Source organism: Pseudophryne corroboree, chromosome 2 (assembly GCF_028390025.1).
Source record: "Pseudophryne corroboree isolate aPseCor3 chromosome 2, aPseCor3.hap2, whole genome shotgun sequence".
Classification (NCBI taxonomy): Eukaryota; Metazoa; Chordata; class Amphibia; order Anura; family Myobatrachidae; genus Pseudophryne; species Pseudophryne corroboree.
In genome coordinates this window covers 462,359,983-462,385,851 of record NC_086445.1, presented here as the reverse complement: position 1 = coordinate 462,385,851, position 25,869 = coordinate 462,359,983, and the positions used below count along the sequence as shown (strand labels likewise).

General features: G+C 42.5%; 1 protein-coding gene and 1 long non-coding RNA gene across 4 annotated transcripts in view; one reads left to right on the top strand and one right to left on the bottom strand.

Annotated features, from left to right (window-relative positions):
* Positions 1-25,869, top strand: part of LOC135028194 (merlin-like) — a 179,273-nt gene that overhangs the window by 84,615 nt on the left and 68,789 nt on the right. For all 3 annotated transcript variants that reach the window (XM_063953761.1, XM_063953760.1, XM_063953762.1), the window contains exons 5-9: positions 5,414-5,497; positions 5,989-6,057; positions 15,519-15,601; positions 21,216-21,291; positions 24,494-24,631. In XM_063953761.1, the coding sequence (XP_063809831.1) occupies positions 5,414-5,497; positions 5,989-6,057; positions 15,519-15,601; positions 21,216-21,291; positions 24,494-24,631 (450 nt within the window). The remainder of the gene's footprint in view (positions 1-5,413; positions 5,498-5,988; positions 6,058-15,518; positions 15,602-21,215; positions 21,292-24,493; positions 24,632-25,869) is intronic.
* On the bottom strand, positions 13,805-18,023 carry LOC135028262 (uncharacterized). Its single transcript, XR_010224617.1, has 3 exons — positions 17,685-18,023; positions 14,302-14,422; positions 13,805-14,185 (listed from the first exon to the last, which is right to left on the bottom strand). It is a non-coding gene; the product is annotated as an uncharacterized LOC135028262 (long non-coding RNA).

Sequence of the window (25,869 nt, the reverse complement as noted above, 5' to 3'; positions counted from 1 at the left end):
ATCAGTACTTTTGATTCCTGGGTATGCTTCATGTCACCACAATAATTGCACTCGCTGCAAGACTATCAGAGGAGGATCCTTTGGATTGATACAACTTTATCTAGTTCCTTCAATTCTGGGATTACATCACCCTACATTTTGAAGCTCCAATTTTCCAAGGGCTTCATAACTGTTTAGTGGTGAACTTGCTGATGAAGATGGCTCATTTCATTCCCTTAATAAGCTTGCCTTCCTCATTTCACTCCATTAAGAATCTACTGTGGGAAGTTCTTCTTTTACCCAGCATGCCAGATAAGATCTGCAGTGCACTGACCAACATTAAAAGGTCTGATCACACTCGGAGGTTATTTAGCATATGACTTTCTATGTGAGAGTTACCATGGATTCAGAATGTTTTACTGGCGGATGGGATGCCTGCTGTCAATATCCCGACAGCTGTATCCCGCCCCCAACAGAATGTCGGCGGTGGGGCAATCGCTAAGAGTCCCCTTAGCACTCGCAATACCACCATGTAGGCATCTGATTGGCTCCAAATTATTCTGCAACAGGATAACAACCCCAGACATACAACCAATGTCATTAAGAACTATCTTCAGCATAAAGAGGAACAAGGAGTCCTGGAAGTGATACTATGGCACCCACAGAGCCCTGATCCAAACATCAATGAGGCTGCCTGGGATTACATGAAGAGACAGAAGGATTTAAGCAAGCCTACATCCACAGAAGATCTGTGGTTAGTTCTCCAAGATGTTCGGAACAACCTCCTTGCCGAGATCCTTTAAAAACTGTGCAAGTATACATAGTAGAATTGGTGCTGTTTTGAAAAGTCAAAGGGTTGTCCCACCAAATATTGATTTTATTTACACTTATCTTCTGTTCATTCACTGCATTTTGTTAATTGATAAATATACCAATCATTCTATTAACACTCTTTTCTTTACATCATTCTTAGTTTAGCATTTTTTCCACACCTGCCTAAAACACATATATATATATATATATATATATATATCACGCATTTGTACCTAATATGCACATTTATATAAATTAATTCTAATGCATTATACTGTACTTCTGTAGATTTCGAAAGACCCATTTAGTCTGGATTTGGTGTGTGCCCACAATGTAATTACTTTTTAATGAAAGTGTGTGTGTGTGTACTATTTATGGCTCTGTGTTTATTCCTTTGATTACTACTTTAACATGAGCTGCTAATGAGCCATAAAAAGCCTGCTTATATACATCAGTAACTGGAAATATCAGCTATGTGTGTTAGCAGTAGACTAATTTAGTATAGCGAAAAGCTAATTAATAAATGAAAGCGTCTGCTATATGCAGAACCTATAACTTATTTGGAGGCATTTTTACTATTAGTACGCAAAGTGAATTTCCATATGTAAAATGATGCTTATTTTTCCTCTCTATCTTTTATACAAGACTCTTCCTGGCCATACAACTTACTTACACAGTTCATGGCTACACTATAATCTTTCTTTTTCTCTAACCGGTCTGTTTTTAAACCTGGTGATGACTTCACCTGGTGCTTCCAACAGTGTTGCCAAAAAGGGGGAGCGGATAGTCATTACCCAGGCCCATTGGAGGGGCCCAGAGGGGGTCCCGTGTCCCGTTGCCCTCCCTCTTCCCCATGACTCCAGTAACATAACCATCACCACTTGACACTTAGTTTTGAGTCACCTGAGAATACTGGAAATCTCATTAAAGTGGGTGCTAGAAATGACAGCATGTCACGCGTTTAAGCCCAATCTTAAATGGTCTTTACTTTAAAATCAAAACAAAGGGGGCCGGATGTGATGGCGTCTGAGTTGGCCGGAGGTGTGGGTTCCCAGCCAAACTCTGATGTTTTTTAAAGGGGCAATCATTTACAAGGCAAAACCATGTCTTGTAAATGATTGCCACTTAAAAATAACGTCCCTGGGTGTTTTGTGCTTCATGGCCCCGTCAAGCCTCTATTTATTGCTGCACAACAGCTTTAAGTTCTTACTCTGCTCTATTACTTATTCCCTGAAAAGGGCCTTTTTATTTTTGGAGTAACTCTCGCATTGAAATTCTTTTTCAGATTTTGCTAACCAAAACTTTTATTTTTCAACCTCTAGCAGCTTACTGCTTGCATTTGGAGCATTTCAAGTTGTTCACTGTGCTAAAATTGCCTAAAATTCATCAAAAACTGGAAAAATGGCTGTGTTCTAAAATGCTTGACTGGTAGTGTATATTTTAGTTTAAAATCATTTTCACCAGGCTTCAAACCGCAGTTAGTGGGGACAATTATACCACATTTGCAAAGTGATCCCCAGACAAGTACATTTGGGTAACTACCAACTAGTTCAGTTCAGCCAGGACCGTAATAGAACAGCAGTGCACCCTCTGCTGGCCCCGCCCCCTAACCCCATGATGTCATGACTCCATGTCAAGGGGCCACCACCTCTGGTAAGTAGAGCACTGCCCAGAGCTTCCTAAGGATGCTCTGAGTGGGTCTGCAGTAGAGCTACTGGCTGCAGGGTGCCATTACAGCGGAGAGTATAGTCTATGGGTGTAAGCTGTGGCTGCGCGGTGTAAGTCCTACTGGTCTCCCCTATTATATATGGTCATGAGTGGAAAATACTATATAGTATTTTTGAGATGTGAGTGTAATGATATTGCACCTAAAAGTCAGTTTCGAATGAATCTATCTGTGAAAATAAAATATGCTTCTATTCAGTACCCAGTTGCTGGTACTTTGTTGAGTTTAATGCAATTGTCTATTCACATTGATGGAACGTTTTCATAAAAAGGGTGCAATTCTAATAGAGAATTTGATTTTTAGGAAAGTTGTTCAACACAATTATTATTATTTTTTATTTATTTATTAGCAGCCACAAAGTGTATGCACGGTTGTATAAATGACAAAAATAAAACAAAAGAAAACAGCATAAGCACACAACACAAATGCATAAGTACAGAGCAAGAAAACAAAACATTTCAATAAAAACTAAGCCGTACTTGGAGGGGGGGAAGACATTAGTAACAGTGGAGTAACTTGCTGTAACTAGTGGGTGCAAGAATTGGTGAGCTGCAGGGGATAAGTGGGTGAGGGTGGGGATTACAGATCTTATTAAACCAGTCCCCATCTTGTGGATGAACAAGCAGCATCTGTCACTACATGGGACAAGGATGAGGGGCATTAGTGGCATGGATAGGGCTAGAGGTACAAAAGGAGTGAAGAGGGCATTGCCCAAGTGCTTACATTCTAAAGGTAAGGGGTAATGAACAGTTGGAGGATGAAATGGGAAGGATACAAGGTTTAAATCTGGGAAGACAGATTGACTGGGTGAGGGAATGAATACCAGATAAGAAGGGCACTGAAGGAGACATATTGGAGGCGGCTAAGAGAGGAGGTAACCAGGATTGAGATGAGGTGGCTATCGGTGTTGAATTTTTGAACCTTAATTGACCGGTAAGAGAATCTGATTACACATTGGGCCTGATTCAGATGTGGTTGGAGCTGTGCCCATCGTCACAAAGTAATGATAATAGATACTTTGCGAATGCGCAGGCCCAGTTATTGACAGTCTGGGGGCCCGGATGGGGTGATGATGACTTCTGTTTATGAAAACTGAGGAGCGTCTCTGCTGTTTAGGGGGAAGGAAGAGGCCAGGGATCTCCATCATAGACAGAGGTTTCCTAGCCTCTACGAAGGGAGGCTTGTGCAACAGCATGGGTGCCGCATACTGCCCGATGGTGGGTGAGAGATCTGATGCTGCGTCCTAGGACACAGGTCGGATCATTACTGCAGAAGGAGGCGCCTGCTTTTAATAGACGCCTCTGCCTCATTACCATACAGAGCCAAGGAGGCAGCAATTATAGCAACTCCGACCACATTTGAATTAGACATATTGGGGAGAAAATTGTTGTAGAAATTGCTTGATATTTCCCTTTCCTGTATTGTTGTAAGTGAACAAAAAAATGATTGTGGGGATATGTGGAAACCTAGTTGTCTGGTAATAGATTGTTTGACTTTTTTTCCTGAATTCATGTCCACATTGAAAAACTCAAAATAAGCTTCATTAGACAATTGAAATCACCACTAGGAGCTAGATTATTTTTTTAAGCCTAAACAGATGGTGAGCTTCACCAGTACATAGTCTATGGAAGGTTGCATATGATCACTGTAAAAGATGTATCCTCTCCCACTGATTCCTGAGCGATTTGATAAGTTAAGATGGATAATTGTACTTATTAAAATTGATCTGCAAGCTGGAAAACAAAATGTAGTACTCGTACTGGTCATTATGAGACCTTAATGATGCCCTTTGGGTTAAGCGATGTTCCTGCATATTCCAGGATTTAATAAATGATGTCCTTTGCAAGTTTTGGGGGAGATGCGTTGTGGTATACCTTGATAATATGGGATGTGTTCAGCATGATGACAGCGGTCATGTGAGCAACGCCGGAATCCCGACAGCACTCAGCAGACTAGCGCTGGATCACAACAAACGGGATGCCAAAGGTGAGTATCGGGGTTCTCCTTTAGGGTTAGGCACTCAGGGGGTTAGGGTTAGGCACTAGGGGGTCCGTACCAGACACCTCGGGATGGTTAGCCTTAGCCACCATCCCCCAAGGGTTAGGGTAGATGACGGGCACATCAGTGCAATCAGTGCAATTTTTCAGAAGCTTCGAGGTAATCAGAAAATATGTGAAATTTAAGTATCATTACTATGCTATGCTATTTCAGCTAAAGGCTTTTGACTTGATAATAAAGTGCAAGCTGTGTAAGATTAGGTAGTTCAAACTAATTTGATAGCTCTATAAAAGTTTTGGGGATTCGACAATCATCAGTGGTTTATCTACTCAGAATTAGTTACTTTTGCCCTTCTAACAGCCACTATGTACGCAATTAAAAGAAATGAAGATAAAATATTAAAAACTGATCGGATTCAACGATGACCCATATTTTTTCTCTAATTTCTACTAGTTTTTAATAGGCAACAGATGGTCAAACCAGCAATAGTGCTGCATTAATGAGATGTGCAGGTCTAAGGAACACATATATGCAATGTATATCTTTGCACCTCAGCGGTGGGATGTAATAGTGTCCAAGATCGCTGGAGGTGCGGGATCTCGGACGTTTTACCATGCCTTGTAAGTGATTGCCCCTTTTTAAAAAAATGTCCGAGATCGGCCGGCATCCCGCACCTCCAGCAATCTCAGACACCATTACTTCCCGCCCAATAAGTATTAAGATGCAAAGAGCACACAAGACCATTTTAGCCCCACGGGATGACCACCAGATTAATGCAAGTTGTACTGTAGGTGTGCATACAAATGTGTTTAATGTACAGTAGGTGTTCACAATGTGTAAACATTTAATACAAAACCATCAATATACTGTATGTATTTGTTTACATTGATGTATTAGGTTAAGAAACAGATACTGGATGAAGAAATTATTTGTTCTCCGGAGGCATCAGTCCTTTTGGCGTCATATGCTGTCCAAGCCAAGGTGGGAATATCCAACTATATAATACAATTAATTATTCTTAAGAATATGTAAAGATTGTCTTAAAAAGCAGAGTTAATTCTACAGATTAATTAGTATCACATCTACAAATGCAAAGTTTGTATTAATAGCTCTAAATGTGCAAATGTATTTGATTGCAGATTGTATTACACTATGTTGATGCGGATTTTAATATAAAATGAATAACATGGGAAAAATTGGATTGTTTATAGACTTTCTTTACATTTTTAGAATTTTGCACTAATACAATATACAGTAGAATACCATTCACATCTGATATAATGCATTTTGTGTGCTGTTTTTATGTAAATATAAATATATAAATGAAGCACCATAATACATAATGCATATATGCATATTTATGAATCTGCTTAGAGAAAGTATTTATGAAACCCTTTCAGTGCTTTTTTAGAAGTTTCAAGCATAATTTGCATTACACAATGTTATAATGTTGATTATTTTGCATCTTGCAGTATGGTGATTACAACCCAAACATTCACCAGCCTGGATTTTTATCCCAAGATGAATTATTGCCAAAACGAGTGGGTACTAATTTATATTTGAAAACTATAAAATACCATGAATATTTTGTTTAATTATAAATAATAATTAAAAAATGCAGTTATATTTTATTTTTGTGTTGTTGCCGCTCTGTATTGTTATGTTACCTGACCATCTGGGGTTTCAGGCCTATATTTAAACCCTACAATTTAACAGCAAATAGATGTAAAAATAACCAATCAAACACCATTTAGGAAATCATAAATGTTAATTATAACAAAGCTAACAACCTCCACCATTTGTTTTACTATCATTTATACCCAATATGTAAAGATGGTACAAATCCAGCTGCAAAAGTGGTCATTCTGCTTGTTGGTGCTAGGAAATAATTCTCCTCCCCAGTGATACATACAGTGTTTTGGCTGTCCTAAGCCTGGACTGGAATTTAAGACCTTCATGTATTGAATGTGAGAATTTCAGGATTTAGGCCAGGGACTAAGGATCTGATTCAGCGATGGACAGAAGTTCAATGCCACATGCAAGTAGCATTGAATTTCCATCTGATTTCTAGGAGGGACATGCAGGAGATGTCTCAGTAAAAGAGATGCCTCCTGCATGTATTTGCAATCCCAGCACTGCAACAGCAAAAGCTAGCAACCAACATCGCGACCATACAGTTGGCCAGCTAAGTATTTTTTTATTAAATTATTTAAAAAGTAACAAAAATAAGTTAAACTGCAACATATAAATAATTATTTAGATGTTATATAAACAAAATTATTAATAGCTGTCACGATTGTAGGGTTTATATTATCCATCTCTGGAGCCTTAGGCCTCTCTGCAAAGCAGGTGAAGCAAGGAGTCTTTATGGGATTCTTGTTCATGGAGCATGTACTGACAACCAGAAAACACTAGTGGTTTTTGATAGAATCCTTCGACCAGGATACGGAACTGTAATCCGCAGATATGAAAATCTCGAACCAACCTGTAACTCAACCCTGTGATTTGACCCCTGGCACATGGTGTTGGAACCCAGTACTGGGAACTAGGATACTTTGCAAAGAAACACATAATTGACTGCTGGTCCTGGAATAAGGAACTCGGAACTCCAAATAGGAATCAGAAATGACAAACTCAAAACTGCCAACTGACCCAGTTGCACAAACCTGGAACCCACAAACTGCACCACAGCAGTTAAACTGGCCCTTTGAGCCAGCCCTAACCATGAGACCCCCAGTGAAACCTGTCACTAACCAGCTGTGTAGAGTGTAACTGGTGACCAGCATGGATAGACAATGGACTGGTAGTAAGGGCAGGACCCCCAGAGCAGTTGGAAAGACAAGGGACTGCTGGAGCAACTGCTGATGCAAGGTGGTGAAGACACTCATCCTGGATATTGCAGGGTCTGGAACATACAGAACACTGACCCAGTATGGTGCAGAATACTAGCAGAAGAGCAAAACAAGAACAGTGGAAAATGCAACTGGGACCCGGGAGCCAATAACTAATCTCAGGAAAGAAACATATTGTTTTGGCAATGCGTTGAACTCCAGAGCTAGTTTAAATAGGGTGCTGTGAGTGTCCATAGGTGGAGCAGATCAAGTGATCACTGTTGCTGTAAACTGGGAGAATCAATGAGTCATCAGACAGAATCCAATATGGCCGCGCCCATGTTTACCAGCAGATTGATACACTTTCTGCTGCAGTGATTAGATAATTCATGGAGCACTGCCGGACGTGGTAAGTCAGACTAAGGCTACAATATGTGACAAAAACAAGTATAGATTCTGTGCTTATTATTTGACTGTAGCGGAATAATACTCTCCTAAATAAAATTGCAGCATAAAACATTACAGCATACCCTCCAACTGTACCTTTTTGGCAGGTACAGTACCTTTTTTCTGTGGTCTGTACCGATTTTTGACTCTCCATTTTTCCATTGAAAATATTAGAAAAGGGGCGTGGCCATACCCCCCTTTACCTGTGGCCACATCCACTTTCCTAATTTTGTACCGATTTTTATGTGTAAAATGTTGGAGGGTGACTTCCGGTGGGCGGGCCGAACGATCCGGCTGCCTCTCTCCTGAGCTCTCCCTCCAGGCTCACTAACTAGCCTATTCCAGCGGCTCAACCTGGACCGGAGACCCCGCAATTACACCCGCGGGTCCCGGAGATAATAGGGAGCGAAGAGGTGTGTGTCCCGGCTCGCTCCCCCCCCCCCCCGTTTCGCCTGCCGGAGTCCGCACACGCTGTGTGCAGTGAATGACGGCGGCCACCTTGGACCTCGTGCAGGGCCGAGACTAGGCTGCCTGAGGGATCCCGGACCGCTTGCAGCACTCCGCTGTGCCCCCCGGCGGCCCGCCGGACCCCACACTGCTGACTGGCAACTCCGCTCTCTCAGGTGTGTGCGGACGTGACTCGTCCTGCCGCTGCAGTGGCTGTGTCTCCCCCTGACCCTCTGTCTGGGAACCTGGTGTGCCCTGTGCCCCCCTGCCCTCATTGAAGAGACGCGGACCCCTGCCATCTCTGCACCGCACCGCCGGCCTACACCATCGGCTGGCTGGCACTAGTGGCAACGTGTGCATCCTGCTGGCCCCTGCTTGTGCCTGTCGGAGAAGAGTCCACACTACACATCTAGGGCTTCTCAGGTACCTCGCTGGTTGCTGCCTGAGCTCTGCCCTTGCTGCGGTTACACGTGGGCTGTCTTGCTTCCCTGCCTCACCTCCCCCTACCACAACTTGTGCCTGGATGAAGCGTATTCTGCCTCGACCCTCCTAAACGTAGTTGCTTGAATCATATTCTCCACTATGGAAAAGTATGTGGCCAAAACACTCCGCGCGAATAAGAATTCTCAAAATAAAAATAAACCGCCAGCTAAAGATAAAGAGCAAAGCCCTATTCAGCAGGGGTATCCGTCCTCTCCTGGCAGGAGAGACGCAGATGACCTGTCGCTTGCCGATTTCCGAGCTAGCCCGTCCTCAATACAAAAGGCCAGAGAAATTTCAGAAATCATCTCACCACTCTTAGACGCAAAGCTGGCGCCATTGATGGAGGCCATTACGTCAGCGGCAGCTCAATTGACCCAACACACACAACGTTTGGCAGAGGCCGAGGACCGGATCTCCACATTGGAGGATGATCATCATGCGATCCAATCCCAACAGCAATCACATGACAGCACATTGGCGGCCATGAGCGATAAACTCGAGGATTTGGAAAATCGCAACCGCCGGAACAACTTGCGCCTGTTTGGCCTCCCAGAGTCGGTTAGACAGAAAGACCTGCTAGACTTGGTTACCCGCTGGCTCCCCACAACTCTTGATTTGCCCCCCTCACCCACTTTTTATCTGGTTGAACGAGCGCACCGCATCGGCCCCGATAGACAATCTTCACAATCTTCCCAGTCACGTCCTAGACCTGTAATTTTCAAGCTGCTGAATTATCTTGACAAGGTGAAGATCTTGGAGGCCTATCACAGATGCTCTGACCTCCGTTATGAAGGATCTACACTTCTGCTCTTTCAGGACTTTTCTTTCCAAGTTTCAACACAACGAAGAGAATTCTCCCCTGTCTGCAAAGAACTGTTTTCCAAAAGCATCAGATTCGCTCTTCTTTACCCTGCAAAACTAAGACTCTTTTATGCCGGCAAATCACATTATTTCGATGCCCCAGACTCTCAAGTCTTTACCCGCATCATAACCTGATTCTCAGATGGACGATGCTGATTAACTTTTCTAAAACCAAGTATTTTTTCTCCTTTCTCTTCTTTTATCTCTTCTTTCTGCTCCAATGGATAGTACACTGTTGATTATTTACATTTGGCTATTACAGCCATTGCTGTGTAAGTGCTTTTCTTACTCATTGAGGTTGCGGAGATGGCGGGAGGCCCTTCTTCCATTTTCTCTGTCAGCCCCTTTTTTCTTTCTCTTTCTCTATTCATACTAAGGTTTCTGTTACATATGGATGATTATTACTACTATCATATTGGGTTCAAAAATGCAAAAATGTTTTTGACGGGTGGCCAAATTTATATCGGTTAGTACTTTATACATGTATCATATTGTTTCGTTATATGTTTATTGTGACTCCACGTGACTTCCTGACGTGCTCCTTTAGCCCTTCCCCTGCTCGCTGGGACGGGGGATTGGGCTTTTGATTGTGGCTTCTCCTTCTGCGTTCCATCGGACTGGGCATTGGATAATGCCGGACCCTAAAGATGTTGAGCCCCCCCTTGAAAGCTCAAGGAGGTCTCTCAAGTTTGTCTCGTGGAACGTAGAGGTTTTGAACACACCAATCAAGAGGAAAAAAGTACTGAACCACCTTAAAAAATTCCATCCCGATGTGGTGTTTCTACAAGAGACACACTGGCGAATTACTGATCCTAATATACTTAGGGACACCTGGGTTGGAGACTTTAGAAGTGCCTCATATACTACCAAAACAAGGGGAGTATTGCTCCTTTTTCGTAAATCATTGCACTACGAGATTAGGGAGGAATGGATAGACCCAGAGGGCCGATTTTTGTTTTTAAAGGTTGATATTGAGGGGGAACGGTTTACTCTGGCGTGTATCTACGCCCTCACAGGGCCAAACGCTTCTTTTTTTTCAGACATCTTTGTTAATTTGCAGGACTGGGTAAAAGGTTCCTTGATTTTAGGGAGAGATCTTAATGTTGTTTTAGACCCGCTGCTAGACGTGTCAGGTGGTCCCAGACAATCGGGTTTGAATAGATCCACTCCCCCACCATTGTCCCTAATGCTGGACTCCCTGCAGCTCTTGGACCCCTGGCAATTTCTTTATCCTGACTCTAGGGAATACTCTTTTTTTTTTTTTCTTCTTCACACCCACACAAAATATTCTCTAGATTAGATTACTGGCTAGTATCCGCCTCTTTGATCCATAGAGTAGAAGACACCACCATAGGTAATATTCTTCTATAAGACCACGCTCCAATCACTCTATTAATTGCTTTGACCACACCCCGCTCATATTCTCATATCTGGCGGTTCCCAGAACATCTAGCCCACTCGGAAGACTTCAAACTCTATCTGACCCAATCATATCTCAATTACACAGGTGACAATGCAACACATATTGATGATATGAACCTTTTCTGGCAGGCTTCTAAGCCTGTTATTAGAGGTCAAATAATCTCATATGTTGCCGCCAGGAAGAAACAACGTCGGGAGAGGATGGCTAAGGCTTCCCTCCAGGTTGCCTCTGTTTATTCCCAACTACTGGCTGACCCGTCTGAATCTAATAGAATACGATATAAAGATGCCAAATTAGTCCATGATACCCTCTGTACTGAACAAGCCAAACTGTTTCTTTCCTTCCAGTCCAACAAATATTTTCGTTGGGGTAACCGCCCCGGGAAATTATTGGCAAATATGGTGAAGGCCCATACGACCCCTAGGCATATCTCCTCTATTCGAGACACTCACACGTCACCTACACTGACACACAGGAAAAAATCAGTGACACCTTTCTGACTTTCTTTGAGACTTTATATACCGCCCCTCCCGACCAACCAGAAATTGGCACAGACTTTTTAACACAAGCTGGCCTTCCCGCTTTATCGGAAGAGGACAAAGAATTCCTCACTACTCCCATCACTACAGCGGGTCCTGACGGATTATCGGCAGCCTATTACAAACTACTCCTCCCACATATAAGCGACCACCTTTTAACATTGTATAATTCAATCTTGGCAGGCCATCCAGCCCCTCCTGACTTTAACACGGCACGGGTTATAGTCCTCCCTAAACCCAATAAAGATCACACTTTGGTCTCGTCTTACCGGCCAATTTCATTATTAAATCAAGATTTTAAATTATTCACGAAGATGCTTGCTTCCCGCCTCCAGTTGGTTCTGCCTAAACTGCTCCATCCTGCTCAGACAGGATTTCTATGCAATAGACACTCTGTACATAATATTCGCTCTTTACTAGCGGCCATGATTAAAACTCATAGCTCACTGGAGACGGGAAACATAGTCCTAAGTTGCGATGCAGACAAGGCCTTTGACCGAGTCTCTTGGGCCCATATTGATAGAATACTTAGATTTCAGAATTTTGGCCTTGATTTTCTCCAGGTGTTTCGCACCCTCTACCAAACTCCACAAGCCTTCTTAACGATTAATGGTCACAACTCCAGACTCTCTTCCCTACACCATGGCACCAGACAGGGCTGCCCCTATCTCCCCAACTCTTTAACTTCGCTTTAGATCCTCTTCTCCGCCACTTTATAAAGGAAACCAGATGGCAGGGTATAAAACTAGCGGATCGAGAACTTAAATTCTCGGCATTCGCGGATGATATTTTACTTTACTTCGGCAACCCCCGGGTGGCCGTACCACATCTACTCGACATTTTAGATTCCTTTGAACAAGTTTCTGGGTTCAAAATCAATTATTCTAAAACGGAGGCTTTGGCCTTCTTTCCCTCGGCCAAAATGGGTTGGGGCGATACCTTCCCATTTCACTGGGCCTCAAATAACTGTATTACCTATCTAGGTATTGTGTTCCCTAATCATCCTTCCGAACTGTACTCCCTTAACTTTCCCCCATTGTTCACTAGGACATATGCTGACTTCGCTAGGTGGGCCCACCTCCACCTTACATACTCGGGCAGGAGTAATTTGTACAAAATGATCAGTTTCCCGCGTTTCTTATGTGTGCTTCAGATGCTTCCGCTGATTCCGCCCAGGGACATATTCACTCAATTGGATAAGGCACTATCCAAATTTATTTGGGCGGGTAAACGCCCTAGATTCTCATTGTTTAAACTACGAACAATCCTTTGCACCTTCTTGGAATCTGGTAGCCCTATTACACGCAACTCCCAATTCCATGCCAAATAGTGTAAAGGACAATTTACTTATATCCTCTACCTGTGCATCATGGCGGTTGGTCCGCTCACAGCTTAAACTATCGCGATATACGTCACTGTTCTTACCTCTCTGCGGTAACCCAGACTTTCAACCCCACACAATTTCCCACATATTTCATACTTGGTATGACGGAGGCCTGAAATACATTCATCAATTTTTGGATGCTGAAACTTTGACCTTGCTAACACATTCACAGGTTATAACACGTTTTCCACATTTACAGATACCATTATTTCCCTTTCTCCAAGCCTGTAGCTATGTGCAGAAGGTTCTGTCCTTGATATCGCTACAGGACAAATCCCACAATTTGGATAAAACCCTACGCCTGACCGTGAATAGTAGCTTTTCCACAGCCCTCATACACTCACACTCTCGCACCTTACTAAACATAGAATCCGGCTCAGTGGGACTCATGAAATGGCGACTGGAGTTCCTGGATCTTTCTTTAAAGTTGATCCTAGAGGCCAACACTTACTTGGATAAAAGGTGGGTTCCATTTCATACTCAGAAATGCATCAGAAAATCTTACATAGAGCATATGTCACCCCAAAGTTGCGACACCTTATTGGAGCTGCCTCCTCATCCCATTGTTTCAAATGCGCTGCTCCAGACGCAGATCTGGTTCATTGTCTATGGTCCTGCCCTAAGGTGCAGGCACTCCAGTTATATATCACAATAGACCTACAGATACAGTTTGATATTACTAAAACATGGGCATTTTGGGGCATATATCCGAAATCCTCTCCTATCAGGCTGTCTAAAGGACAACGTATTTTATTAATTAAACTAGCAGCTGCCACTAAGAAGACAATCCTCTCCCAGTGGATCTCTGCTGATCCTATACCCATCTCACTAGTACACACCCTAGGATCTCTCATCTTTTCCACCTTGACTGGACTAACACCACTTTACAGAAGGAAAAACTGACGGCACAATATTTTCATATTTGGTTACCCTATGTTCTGACTCTTCCCCCGATCATAAAAGAGACTCTACGAAAATGTTTTAAGGATACTAAATGGTATCTTTTGGAGACTCTTGATTCCGCAGCCCCCTTCTGATCATACTGCTCCTCAATGTTCAACTGGTCCAATTGTTGCTGTTCTCTTTTGTTGATACGATACTTGTTTGCCTCCTCTAGTGTATAGTTTTGATATCGCTCGGGGTCTACGTGGAGCACTATTACAATCGCAATTACTTTTACTATTACGGTATTACATCTCTCAATGTTCTCATGTATAACTTGTTGTTTCTCATTTGTATGTTTTTGATGTTCACCTGTCAATAAAAAACTTAAAATGTTGGAGGGTATGTCACAGGTGCAAGCAGGTTAAACAAAGAGGTTCCATGAATGAGTAGACAAGATACATGTCTTATAATAAAAGGCTACTCACCTCTGTGGGGGGAGGGGAATTCAAGCGTTCACTAAATAGCGTCCAACAGAGACATTGATGTGTTTCTCTGTTCAGGTGCTCGCATTACTGTTATGTTGTTCTTCATTTGACAGGCTGGTAACTAGTGTTTTATAATTAAAATCATGATTGTTATATTTGTACATTTAGGCTGATTATTTACAACATACCATTCTGTATGCAAAAATTAGTGTTAAGTAAAATTAGTTGTTTTACCTTACTGCATATAAGTCATGCTTGCTTTCACTTGTGTCTAAAAGCTCTACAAGGCATATAACTAGAGGGTTTTTTGTGTGTTGATCTTCAGTAGAGGAGTTGCAAACTTCTGGGGCACAGGGTGGTACTATAACAAAGTCCAGCAAATGGGACACTATTTGTCCACCGCTAAGTTTGAGCATCATGTTAATGTTCCCTTAAAATGAAACTCTATACCTGTCCGGCTCTGACTATTACAAGAGAACTTTTCTCTGTGGGAGGCTAGTGATTGGTCCACACAAAAAAATAAAATAAAAATGTCAGCCTCGCTAAACAGCAGACTCACATTCCAGTTTTCACCAATGTGCAAGAGTAATGGGCCCTACACACTGAGCGATAATACTGAAAGATATGAACGATCTTGTTCATTAATGAACGAGATACCGTTCCTATCTTTCAGTGTGGAGGCACCAGCGATGAACGATGCGCGGCCCCGCGCTCGTTCATCGCTGGTCCCCCGTCGCTTGTGCATTCAGGCCAATATGGACGATCTCGCCTATATTTGCCTGCACTGCTATGGAGCCGGGTGACGGGGGGAGTGAAGAAACTTCACTCCCCCCGTCACTGCCCCCCTGCCGCCCATATCCGCCGTCGGGCAGCTCGGCAGCGGATCACTCAATGTGTAGAGCCCATTAGAAGTAACATCCTTTAAATGGGCAAAGTTAGTGCATTCAGCTGCAGTCTACAAATCATTTTCCTACCTGATCTGGGGATAGATTTATCAAAGCTTGGAGAGGGGCAACGTGGAGAGAAGTAAAGTATCAACCAATCAGCTCCTGTCATTTTTCAAATATAGCCAAAATAGTCATATAAAAATCTTATTGTATATTATTTCCCAAAATAAGCTCTTCGACAGTTTTCATTACCTATAAATTAGATTATGAGATACTGTACAATATTATCCAAGGCTATGTATAAACATATGTCCACATGTATTCCTGTAGGTCCTGCAGCAATATCAGCTGACTTCAGAGATGTGGCAGGAGAAAATAACAGCATGGCATGCTGGCCACAGAGGGATGGATAGGTATGTGAGTAAAATGTTCTGAATGGCCAAGCAAATAAGTGACCCTAAAATAAGTTTCTACTCCTGTTTTTGTAATGCACTCTGCACATACCTCTAGGCTATCCCTAGAATCCCTACATATATACCCCCCAATTCTTATACTAGAAGCATACGTTCATATATAACGCTGCCATTTTTAGGAGGTGGGTTGGGGTGGGGTGAGTTTGGGGGGTAAAGTTGTAGGCATCGCAACAATAAGGCAATAAAGAAATATCTGCCATGGCGCGCTAACATTTTTAATTGTTTAACAACTTGTACCAGGCTGTGTTACACTACATATAATTTATAAAAAATGTGAGTGGCATTTGTCAAACTTAAGGATAGAATTGCTTTATTGAAAATCATGTGTTTGCCCTGTAATGTTTACCATTATACTGTACTCTGACATTTCTACTCTTCCAAAATCCCTTAATTCCCTATGTACTGTACATAACTACCACTAACCAAATGATACTATGCATATTGTTATGTTTTTAAACATCTTTAAACTCCTATTTGGATGTTATGTACTGTATAAAGATTCTAAAATATATCTTGTCCTAATGTGTTTTATTTACATATTTCTACAATCATTTTCAAATCTACTGGTTTACCAAATGTTTTTTCTTATTGTGTGTTACACAGACTACAGTTTTTCAATACTAAAGTGAGTCGGTAGAAAAATGAGAAGAACAATGATATTAATTAAAAATATATAATTTCAAAATCACATTTACATTTACAGAAAAATACTTTGGGCTGATGTACTAAACTGTGGAGAGTGATAAAGTGAACAGAGGTAAACTACCAACCAATCAGCTTCTGTTATTTTTCAAACACAGCCTGTAACATGGCAGTTAGGAGCTGATTGCCTGGTACTTTATCTCTCTCCTCCCTATCACTCTCCAAGGCTTAGTACATCTCACCCTCTGATCAATGGTGGATGTCCCACTAGGCACGCGAGGCACTGCTTGCTCACTTGCATGAGAGCCCTGATAGGCCAATGCTAGGCCAATGGGTAGGTGACTATTTTTTTGTCATTACAACCTTTTTATTTTATTTTATTTTTTTTAATCTTGTAACTGGTGAGAGAAGGCCAGTACATTTTTGTGTGTGTGTGTGTGTGTGTGTGTGTGGGGGGGGGGGGGGGGGGGAGATGGAGTTGGGGACGGGACAGGGGTTAATGTTGCTGTACGGGGGAAAGACGTGATGAGGGGCAACCAATAATGTTGTGCCTAGGAGCAGCCTGGCCCCTAAATTCGGCCCGGCGTATGATAGCAATGTTTTTTCACTCATCCAAGCTCATGTGTAAATAGTAGGTGACTAAACAGCCGGGTCTCTTTGGGGTCTCAATGTCAGTGGGACCAGTTAATGCTGTCAGTAGATGACCAAATGCAATGCCCATTTTATCTTCTTGCTATATTTACTAACATTTAGAACAATGAGACAATCTATTTCAACCTTATTATTATTGTGTCATACCTGCTGCGATATCAGGCTAGTTATCCTGTACAGCAGCATGCAGCTTTTTCAATTCTAAATGTCCCTGTAAGTGACACCTTTTTCTTTTGAGACCTTCGTCCAATTAAAAAATGTATTTCAAATTTGTAAAGCCAAAATCACCGGGCTGTGTGTCCCATGTCATGGACGTCCGTTATATCCACTTCGTGAGTCTCTCTCTGCTCCGGACAACCTCTTCAGTATCAGCAGGCTCTGGGCCGTGGGCGGGGTCTGGGAGGAGCAGGCAGCTGGCTGGGCCCTGCCAATGGGTTTAAGAAGTGGCGCAGATGGAAGAATCGTCAGCAGCAGCGGTGCAAGTATGCGGGTATGCTCGGGAGTGACGTGTGGTGGGGTGAGGCAGGAGAGGCAGAGCCTTTCCTGTCATACTTACGTTTAAACCAGAGTTTTGACTGAATAAAATATATGAAAAATACTGACAAATTGTTTGAAATATCTTCTTTGCATTATGCGTTATGCCACACACTGTAATGCCAATTACATATTATGATACACACAGTTATGGTCCTGACACCATTTTATGCCCACACACAATAATGCCACTTACATTGCCTGGGGTCTCCTATGCGTTGCCAGGGGTTTCATGCGCATTGCTAGGGGTCTCCTGTGCGTTGCCAGGGGTTTCATGCATGTTGCTAGGGTTCTCCTGTGCGTTGCCAGGGGTTTCATGCATGTTGCTAGGGGTCTCCTGTGCGTTGCCAGGGGTTTCATGCGCGTTGCTAGGGGTCTCCTGTGTGTTGTCAGGGGTTTCCTGCGTGTTGCCAGGTATCTCCTGGCCGCTGCCCCAGTAAAGTTGAGAAGGGTGGGTGCGGACTTCAGTGGTTACTGCTAGCCCCCGCAGCCCCCGCAGTAGATTGAGACGCGCTGGAGGCTGCGGAAGCGCTTCTGTACCATAGCAGTCACAGCAGTTTAAAAAAAACACCCTCTTAAAATGCCCGCCGCCGAGGAGACAGGTGCTAGAGGTCAAATGTGACCTCTAGCATCTGTCTCCTCCTTGGCGGCGGCCATTTTTGGTTATTTTTTTTTACATTGCTATGGTACAGAAGCACTTCCGCAGCCCCCAGCGTGTCTCAATCTACTGCGGGGGCAGCGGCGACTAGCGCAGCGGCGGATTCCATGGGTGCTCCTCGCGGTCCATGGGTGCTCGGGCCCGGGAGCACCCACGCAATTAGCAACCGGTTCTAAGAACCATACCTAACTTTAGGTATCGGTTCTGAAGAACCGGTGCGAACCGGCTGAATCCCACCACTGCCTTTAGCTCATATATTGTGTGTAAATCTGGCTCTGGGGTTAGCCAGTGCCTCCTGAACCATTTAGCTCACCGCATGTCCCTGATGCTCGGGTACGGAGTACCCTTAAGAATTTGCCAGCGGGTACGCAGTACCACCTGCCACACACTTTGCCATTACCACAATTATAATGTGCCACAAAGCAATAAGACCATGGTGCTTGGCAGCATGATGGGTCCTCCCACTTTGTAAGGGTTACTGGGAGTGCGACAATGGCTGTATTTTCCTGTTATAATGGAGGCTTTACTATATATTGTTATTAAATTGGGGGCATTACTATATATTTCTATTATACAGGAGGTATCACTATATATTCCTATTATACTGGAGGCATTACTATATATTTTTAGCCTTGCCTCCAGATTCCCCCCAAAAAGGGGCTGTGTCGTGTGGCCAGGCCATTTGTGTCATGTAGCCTCTCCCACTAGCAGCATGTGGCCACGCCCCCTCACAACACATGACCACGCCCATTTTTGTCACTCAGTACCACTAAGAAAATATTTCTACTTGCACCACTGGTCAGCAGGGCTAGTCACCTCATTTGGACCTAGCCTGTGAGGCTGTGACACTGTGAGTTGAGAACTGTGAGTGACAGACACAGCACTTTTGTACTACAGGCAGCTACTGAAAACAATTTATAAATTCTATATATATATTCTATAAAACATGCAACCATACATTATTATTAGTGTTCGTATCAATATATATATATAAGTCCAAAAAGGCAGCACTCATGTAAACTAATTGAATAGACCCGGTGCCTAGGGATGGCCATCGACCATCGATTCAAAATCGATGGTTTATGGCCGATGTAGAATACCTTTGCCATCGATGGGGGCAGTAGCGGATCTTGCCACGGGCAAGCAGGACTTTTGCCCGGGGCCCGCCTTCCGGAGGATGCAGGCGCCATCCGGAGGGCGCAGTCGCCATCCGGAGGGCGCCACACCATGGCAAGATCCGCTGCTGCTGTGCCCCCTGCTGCCGCTGCCCGCTGTCCCGCTGCCCGCTGTGAAGGGAAACTAGACTCTACGCGTCTAGTTTCCCTTCGTCGGCTGTCCGTTGTGAAGGGAAACTAGACGCTACGCGTCTAGTTTCCCTTCGTCGGCTGCCTGTTGTGAAGGGAAACTAGACGCTACGCGTCTAGTTTCCCTTCGTGGAGAGGACCTTTACGGTAATGATGTGCAGTGCGCGTTGACGTCATCGCGCACCGCACAGCAAAGGTCCTCTCCACGAAGGAACTAGACGTTTAGTACAGGGGGCGTAACTGACCATGCCCCCTGTATGAATCCACGCCCCCTAATGCCGCCCGGGGCGCAAGAAGCCCCGGAATCGGCCCTGGATGGGGGAGAACCAGATGGTTTCCCTCCATCAATGGAAATGTATAACCAAATACTTTATTTTATTTTTTTTAATGTGGTGTCAGGACATGGAGCATAGCTCTGCCCCCTGACACCTGCTAAGCCCTGCCCCTGGTTTTTCATTGGTCCGCGGACCGGCCGAAGGATATCGTGAAGTTGTTGTACTGGGGCCCAGAATATTTCTCTTGGCAGCCCCGAGTGTGAAAGGGGTAGTGGTAAAGCTCCAATACTGGAATTTCTTGTGCATTTATCTGCTCTTCTAGCACTGACACACATGAGCAGCCCAAAATGTGTATAGTTACCTACAGTAATTCAGATTAGATAAACCAATTGAAGTTAATTTATTCAAATGTTCATGGGGATAGTGAACAGTGACTAGATAATTCTTTTCACACAGCACTCAAGCTAAATTTCCCCAGGATTTTTGAGTCAATTTACCTGACCATCTATCCCCTTTCGTTAAACTGTTTCAACACAAAAACAAACAAGCAATGATGTTTCTGTCTATGGCATTTACTGATAGGATTTGTCATATGTTCTGTATTCATTGGTTAACTCAGTGGTTTCCAAACTTTTTTGAATCAAGGCGCCCTAGAATATCAGAATTTTTTTTACGGCACCCCTAGGCCAAAAATGTCTTATTGAGAAATTTAGAAAGAAATATTACATTAAGTAGATCGCGTTTATATGTCATCCTTAGGGTCAGTTGTGTGGTGAGGGACAAGATTTGCTTCTGTTTGGTCACATAGTTTATGACTGGCAGCCACCAGCACTGGTTTCGCCTATTATATTGACCATGAATAATTTGAATTGGTCCTGGAACACCAACCCAGGGCACCCCTGCAAGTGTCCCGAGGCACCCCAGGGAGCCACGGCACACAGTTTGGGACTGGATGCAGCTACTTGACCCTACTGCTGTGTGTTGCATATGTAAAAGGTGGGGGCATAGAGTGATGCTGCTATCTTTTCTCCCTCTCCCTAACTTACTTTCTCTTTTCTGTGCATTCTTGGTCTTTTCCCATAAAGGAGATCGTAACAGTGAACAAGTATGGTACAGAGTGATGCGAGCTTTGCAGGCTTGCTTTGTGAAAATGCATTGTGGACATTCTCTGGCTTATGACCGTTATCAAACCCAATCAGGACCTGTCCTAAAGATGTAGGAGGAGCTTCAACTGTCTGTAGTGGAGTGGGGAGCTAGTACTTTTTAATATAGCTCCATTGTCATACCTGAACATTGTATTTTACCTTCATGTTCCATATAATTGAATATGTTTAATTTCAAATTAGATGAAATACTCATTACTTTATCAAATACATAAACAGCGGAGTATGCAATATGATAAATTCTTTGCTTAGGTTGCACCATAAACCATTGAATATGTGAAACTAACCATGTGTGTTTTTTCTCCTACATGGTTTATATTCCTATAGGGACGACGCGGAGATGAATTACTTAAAACTTGCACAAGACTTGGACATGTATGGCATGAACTACTTTCCAATATCAGTGAGTGACTCATTATTTATTAATGTAGCCTAAACTGACAGCTGGAAATGTGTACAGTGTGCCCTGTGTAACGTGCGGACATGCAACGATTTGCTAGAACCCACTTTATAGAGCCTACCACAGTATTAATGGAGGGCGGTACACAGTACTAGGTGAAAGCAATACCAAGTCCAAGGGCATTATCTAATTTGCCAGGGAAATTATTCCTCTGTAACATATCCACCCATGTGTGGTTCCTCCTGAGATTCCCATTTCTCTTGTATGGGGAAAAGTATCATTTTGGAGAGGAAGATAAAGTGAAGTGGCTCATAATAACCAATCAGCTACCGTAATTTTCTAGTACATCCTGTAAAATGACAAAAGTTGATTGGTACTTTCACTCTATCCAAGATTTAATGATTCCCCCACTAAAGATGGGTTACCACTAGGCAATGCGCTCTGTGAGCGATGTCACCTAGTGTTTCCCCTCCAGGGCTGAGGCGGTCGGCGCCAGTGCAGACACACTGAGCGATATGACAACGATATCGCTCAGTGACGTCATGCCGCGGCCAGATCGTGCATGCAGCTCTTGGACGACAGTCCAAATTGAGCTGCATACACGGCTGACAGCAAGGGTCGTTAACGACCAGCGGGGCCACGCATTACTCATTGGCAGCGGCATACACACTGGCCAATATAGTAAACAACGTTGCTCAGGAATGGCAAAATGAGCAACGCGGTTTACTATTATCACTTAGTGTGCATTCACCTTAAGGGAGATTTTCAATCTTGCAGCAAAGTTGTCTCTGTCTGTGAAATAAAAATAAGTCTGTCCTGGGTGTTTTCTGGGTACTCCCCCCCCCCCCCCCCCCCTCCCCCATTTACCTGCATGCACCCACCACTGAGTAGAGCTGGCGGATGGGGGAGGACACTTAACATTTATAGTTTCCCCATCCTGACACCTACACATTAAGGGTGACCAGAGGATCCCCTCTTTCAAACAGTGTGCCCTATTGGGAATTATTTTCTCTTTATCACCAGACAATAACATTCTATGCTATAGAAAGTGTTAAGATGTCCATAGGCGGGGGGATTCTAATGCTCAGATTTCCACATCTTGGCATTAATCAACAAACGGGTTCGTTTATTTCATGTTATCTATTATTCAAAATGGTATGCTCAGTTGAGCTACCATATTACATCACATTTTGTGGAGAATTCAGTTGGGTGAGAGTTTGGTCCTGCGACCCAAATTCACAGAAAATTTGCATTTAGAATTACATTTGCAATTCAATTCCAAACTCGCATTTCTTTTTCAGAGTAAATTCGTCTGTTTTTAGTCCGCACCCCCTGAGCAGGTAAAAAGGTAGCAAAAAGGTAAAATGTCAGAATTTGCTTCAGAACCCCTTGGACCCTTCCCCCCAATTAGCTGAATTGGGCCAATAATTACTTGTCCTTATTGGGGTTAATACTGTAAAATAACCTCAAATCATCCCAAAATCATCTTTTTAGTTAGTTTATGCACCACAAATTTAATAAAAGTATTTATTGCAATGAAAAAAAATAGTTTTTTTCTTCTTCATTTTTTTAGATTTATTTATTTTTAAATTAAGGTGGCTTCAAATTACCCCCAAATCATCTTTTGTTTGCATTTTTCATTTAATTCCTTTGTAATGAAACAAAATTTGCATGCTTTTTATATTATTTTCTTTTCTTTAAAAAAATACACAAATAAGCCATTTGACACCTTTTAAAAGTGCCCAGTACTTTGCTTATTCCCACTAACAGCCTTCTATAGGGTCCTGCTAAAGAAGTTGTCACTTTTTTGGGGTCCAGGTCACACTCACATTTTCATGCTCTTTTCCAAGTTTGCTTTTTGGATAAACTTCGCATAACCTTGCTGTGAGTAGTGTGAATACACATTTCTAACTGTATTGTGCAAATCTTGGGTGCTCCCATAAAGGCGAAGTGTGCGAGTTTAAATAAGTGAGTTTGCCTACTGCAGACTCACACCTAATTGAATTCCCCCTTTGTGTTTGTGCTGATTTTATTATTAAAACCTCCATGTAAAATCTAGCCTTTTGCTGCTTTGGAACGGTGGATTAATGCTGAAGCAAGAACCCGAAAGTATTTGTTGGTTGTGGTTACCAGAAAGAGAAATAAATAAATAATACATTAATTTGCTTTCAGTTCACTTTCTTGTGATTCCAATAAAGTTCACTTTTTGTCAGTTTATCTCTGCCTTGTGAGAAGAAATAATCATATGCTGGATTTTTCATGAAATTTAGGGGGATTTTACCTTTTTTTTGTGTCTGCACTGCTTGGACCGATCCATCCCAGTGGTGCCCAATGCCATGGAAGGATCAGGAAAATACTATAGAATGTAAATCATGCTTAAATGTCATTTTATTTCTATTTGACCAGAGAATGGCAGTAGACACAAATTTCCTATGGCTACTTACCTCCTATGCTTTCTTTAACTCACTCCAAATAACTGCTTATGCTTAGGCCAGTTCTAAAAAAAAAAAGATCATTTAGATTTAGGGCCTTATTCAGGTCGTGTCACCAACTTGCCCGAGTAGGTGCTAACGCGCTGGTCTCATCCTGGGCCTGCACACCAGGCCAATGCGATTAGAAGGAAAAGATGTCGGCGGCGCGCCTGTCTTCATAGCCAGGATGTGAAGGCAGGGGTCGGCCACAGTTGCTGCAGTCACAGTTCATCATGCTGGCCAGCCTTGCCTTGTGATGGGCGGCCCCCAGCATGCAAAAGAAAGGATTGCAGATTCTGCTAATCATAAGAATCTGCAATCCAATATGAATAGTGGGGCAGATGTATTAACCTGGAGAAGGCATAAGGAAGTGATAAACCAGTGATATGTGCAAGGTGATAAAGGCACCAGCCAATCAGCTCCAATATGTATTAACAGTTAAGATCTGATTCGCTGCTGCCTTTATCACCTTGCACATATCACTGGTTTATCACTTCCTTATGCCTTCTCCAGGTTAATACATCTGGCCCATGGTTCTTAAAGCAGTAATTAAATATTTCATTGTAATGAGATATTAACCCATGGATGTGCAATGCCATATATGAAAATGAAACTTCCATGTAAGGTTAATATAAAATTTTTATTATACAGCGTATTATGTTACATCCAGTAATGGATAAACTGGTTATAGCAGGTATTATTTATACTAAATATAATTTCTTTTCAATTTACAGGAAGCTAAAAATGATTCTGATATCCTACTTGGTGTGAACGCAAAGGGGATCCATATATACAGTAAAAATAACAAATTATTACCATTAGAATCTTTCAAATGGAGTGACATCAGAAATATATCTTACAATTACAAGAAAGTGAGTTACTATGTATTATTATTATAAAATGTTACTTGGTTGGTAATCATTATATATTCTATTAGACAAATAGTAGCCAATATGGTTAGTCACATAGCTACCTTTAAAATAACAGCAAAAAAAATCTAAAATACTAAATACATGAGTGATAAATCATAATAAATAATTAACAGGATGAAATACTTGATTAGCAATATTTGGCTTTAGGACAAGAATTATGTGATTTCTTTCCCTTTACTCATTTTAATGCAAAATGATGGGTATAAGGCAGTGCCATAAAATTATAGACCACACTTCTGTTTACCATACTACACTCCTTTTCACATTTCATACAAGAATTGGCACTGTGCCACTGTGCAGTTAGTCATGCATGTATAAACTAATACTGAGAATTACCCCCATCTGTGTGCAAATCACTCTGATCATATATACAGTATATATATATATATATATATATATATACACACACACACACTATATAGATAAGAGTGATTTGATACTGGCAGAAAATAGATCAACAAGATTTTATTGACGTCAGTACTTTGTAAATCCACCACGTGCAGTGATTACTGCAGACACCCTTCTTGGCAAACAGTCCACAAGTTCCTGGACAACAGCAGGCGGTATGTTTTGCCATTCTGCCTTAAGTACAGTAACCAACTGTGACAGTGAAGAAGGTTGAGTCGATCTAGAATGCACCCGTCGCTCCTTTTCTGTATATAAGTCCAGCATCGCAACAACGAAACATGAAGTTGCGCAGCATATGATGATCCCCTTTATAAACTCGGTTAGCTCCTTCCAGCAAGCCATTTCATTAGCAAATGATTTAATCAGTGCCCCTTTACCCATTCTATACATTCACAAACATGTGTCTGCTTGTGCAGGGCATAGGGGGGTAGTCGAATAACTCTCGTCTACTATATATATATATATATATATATATATATATATATTAGTCCAAATCCAAACCGCACATGTGTGATCCTTGATGCAGGTGGAAACCATAAATTTTCATTATGACCACAGGGTTAGTATTTTGTAGAGACATTTTTAGACCTTAACAGGAGTATAGTTTGAATTCTTCAAGGCATGGTTTCTAATAACTTTCAGTATGTTTAGTGGGGAATATTAGCCCGAATGCAATGAACTGCATCTCCATAACATTGCCTCTGCCAGCCTGAAGTGTCGTGGCGATGCAAGAAGGATCCATGCTTCTTGTTATTGTCACACCCTACCAT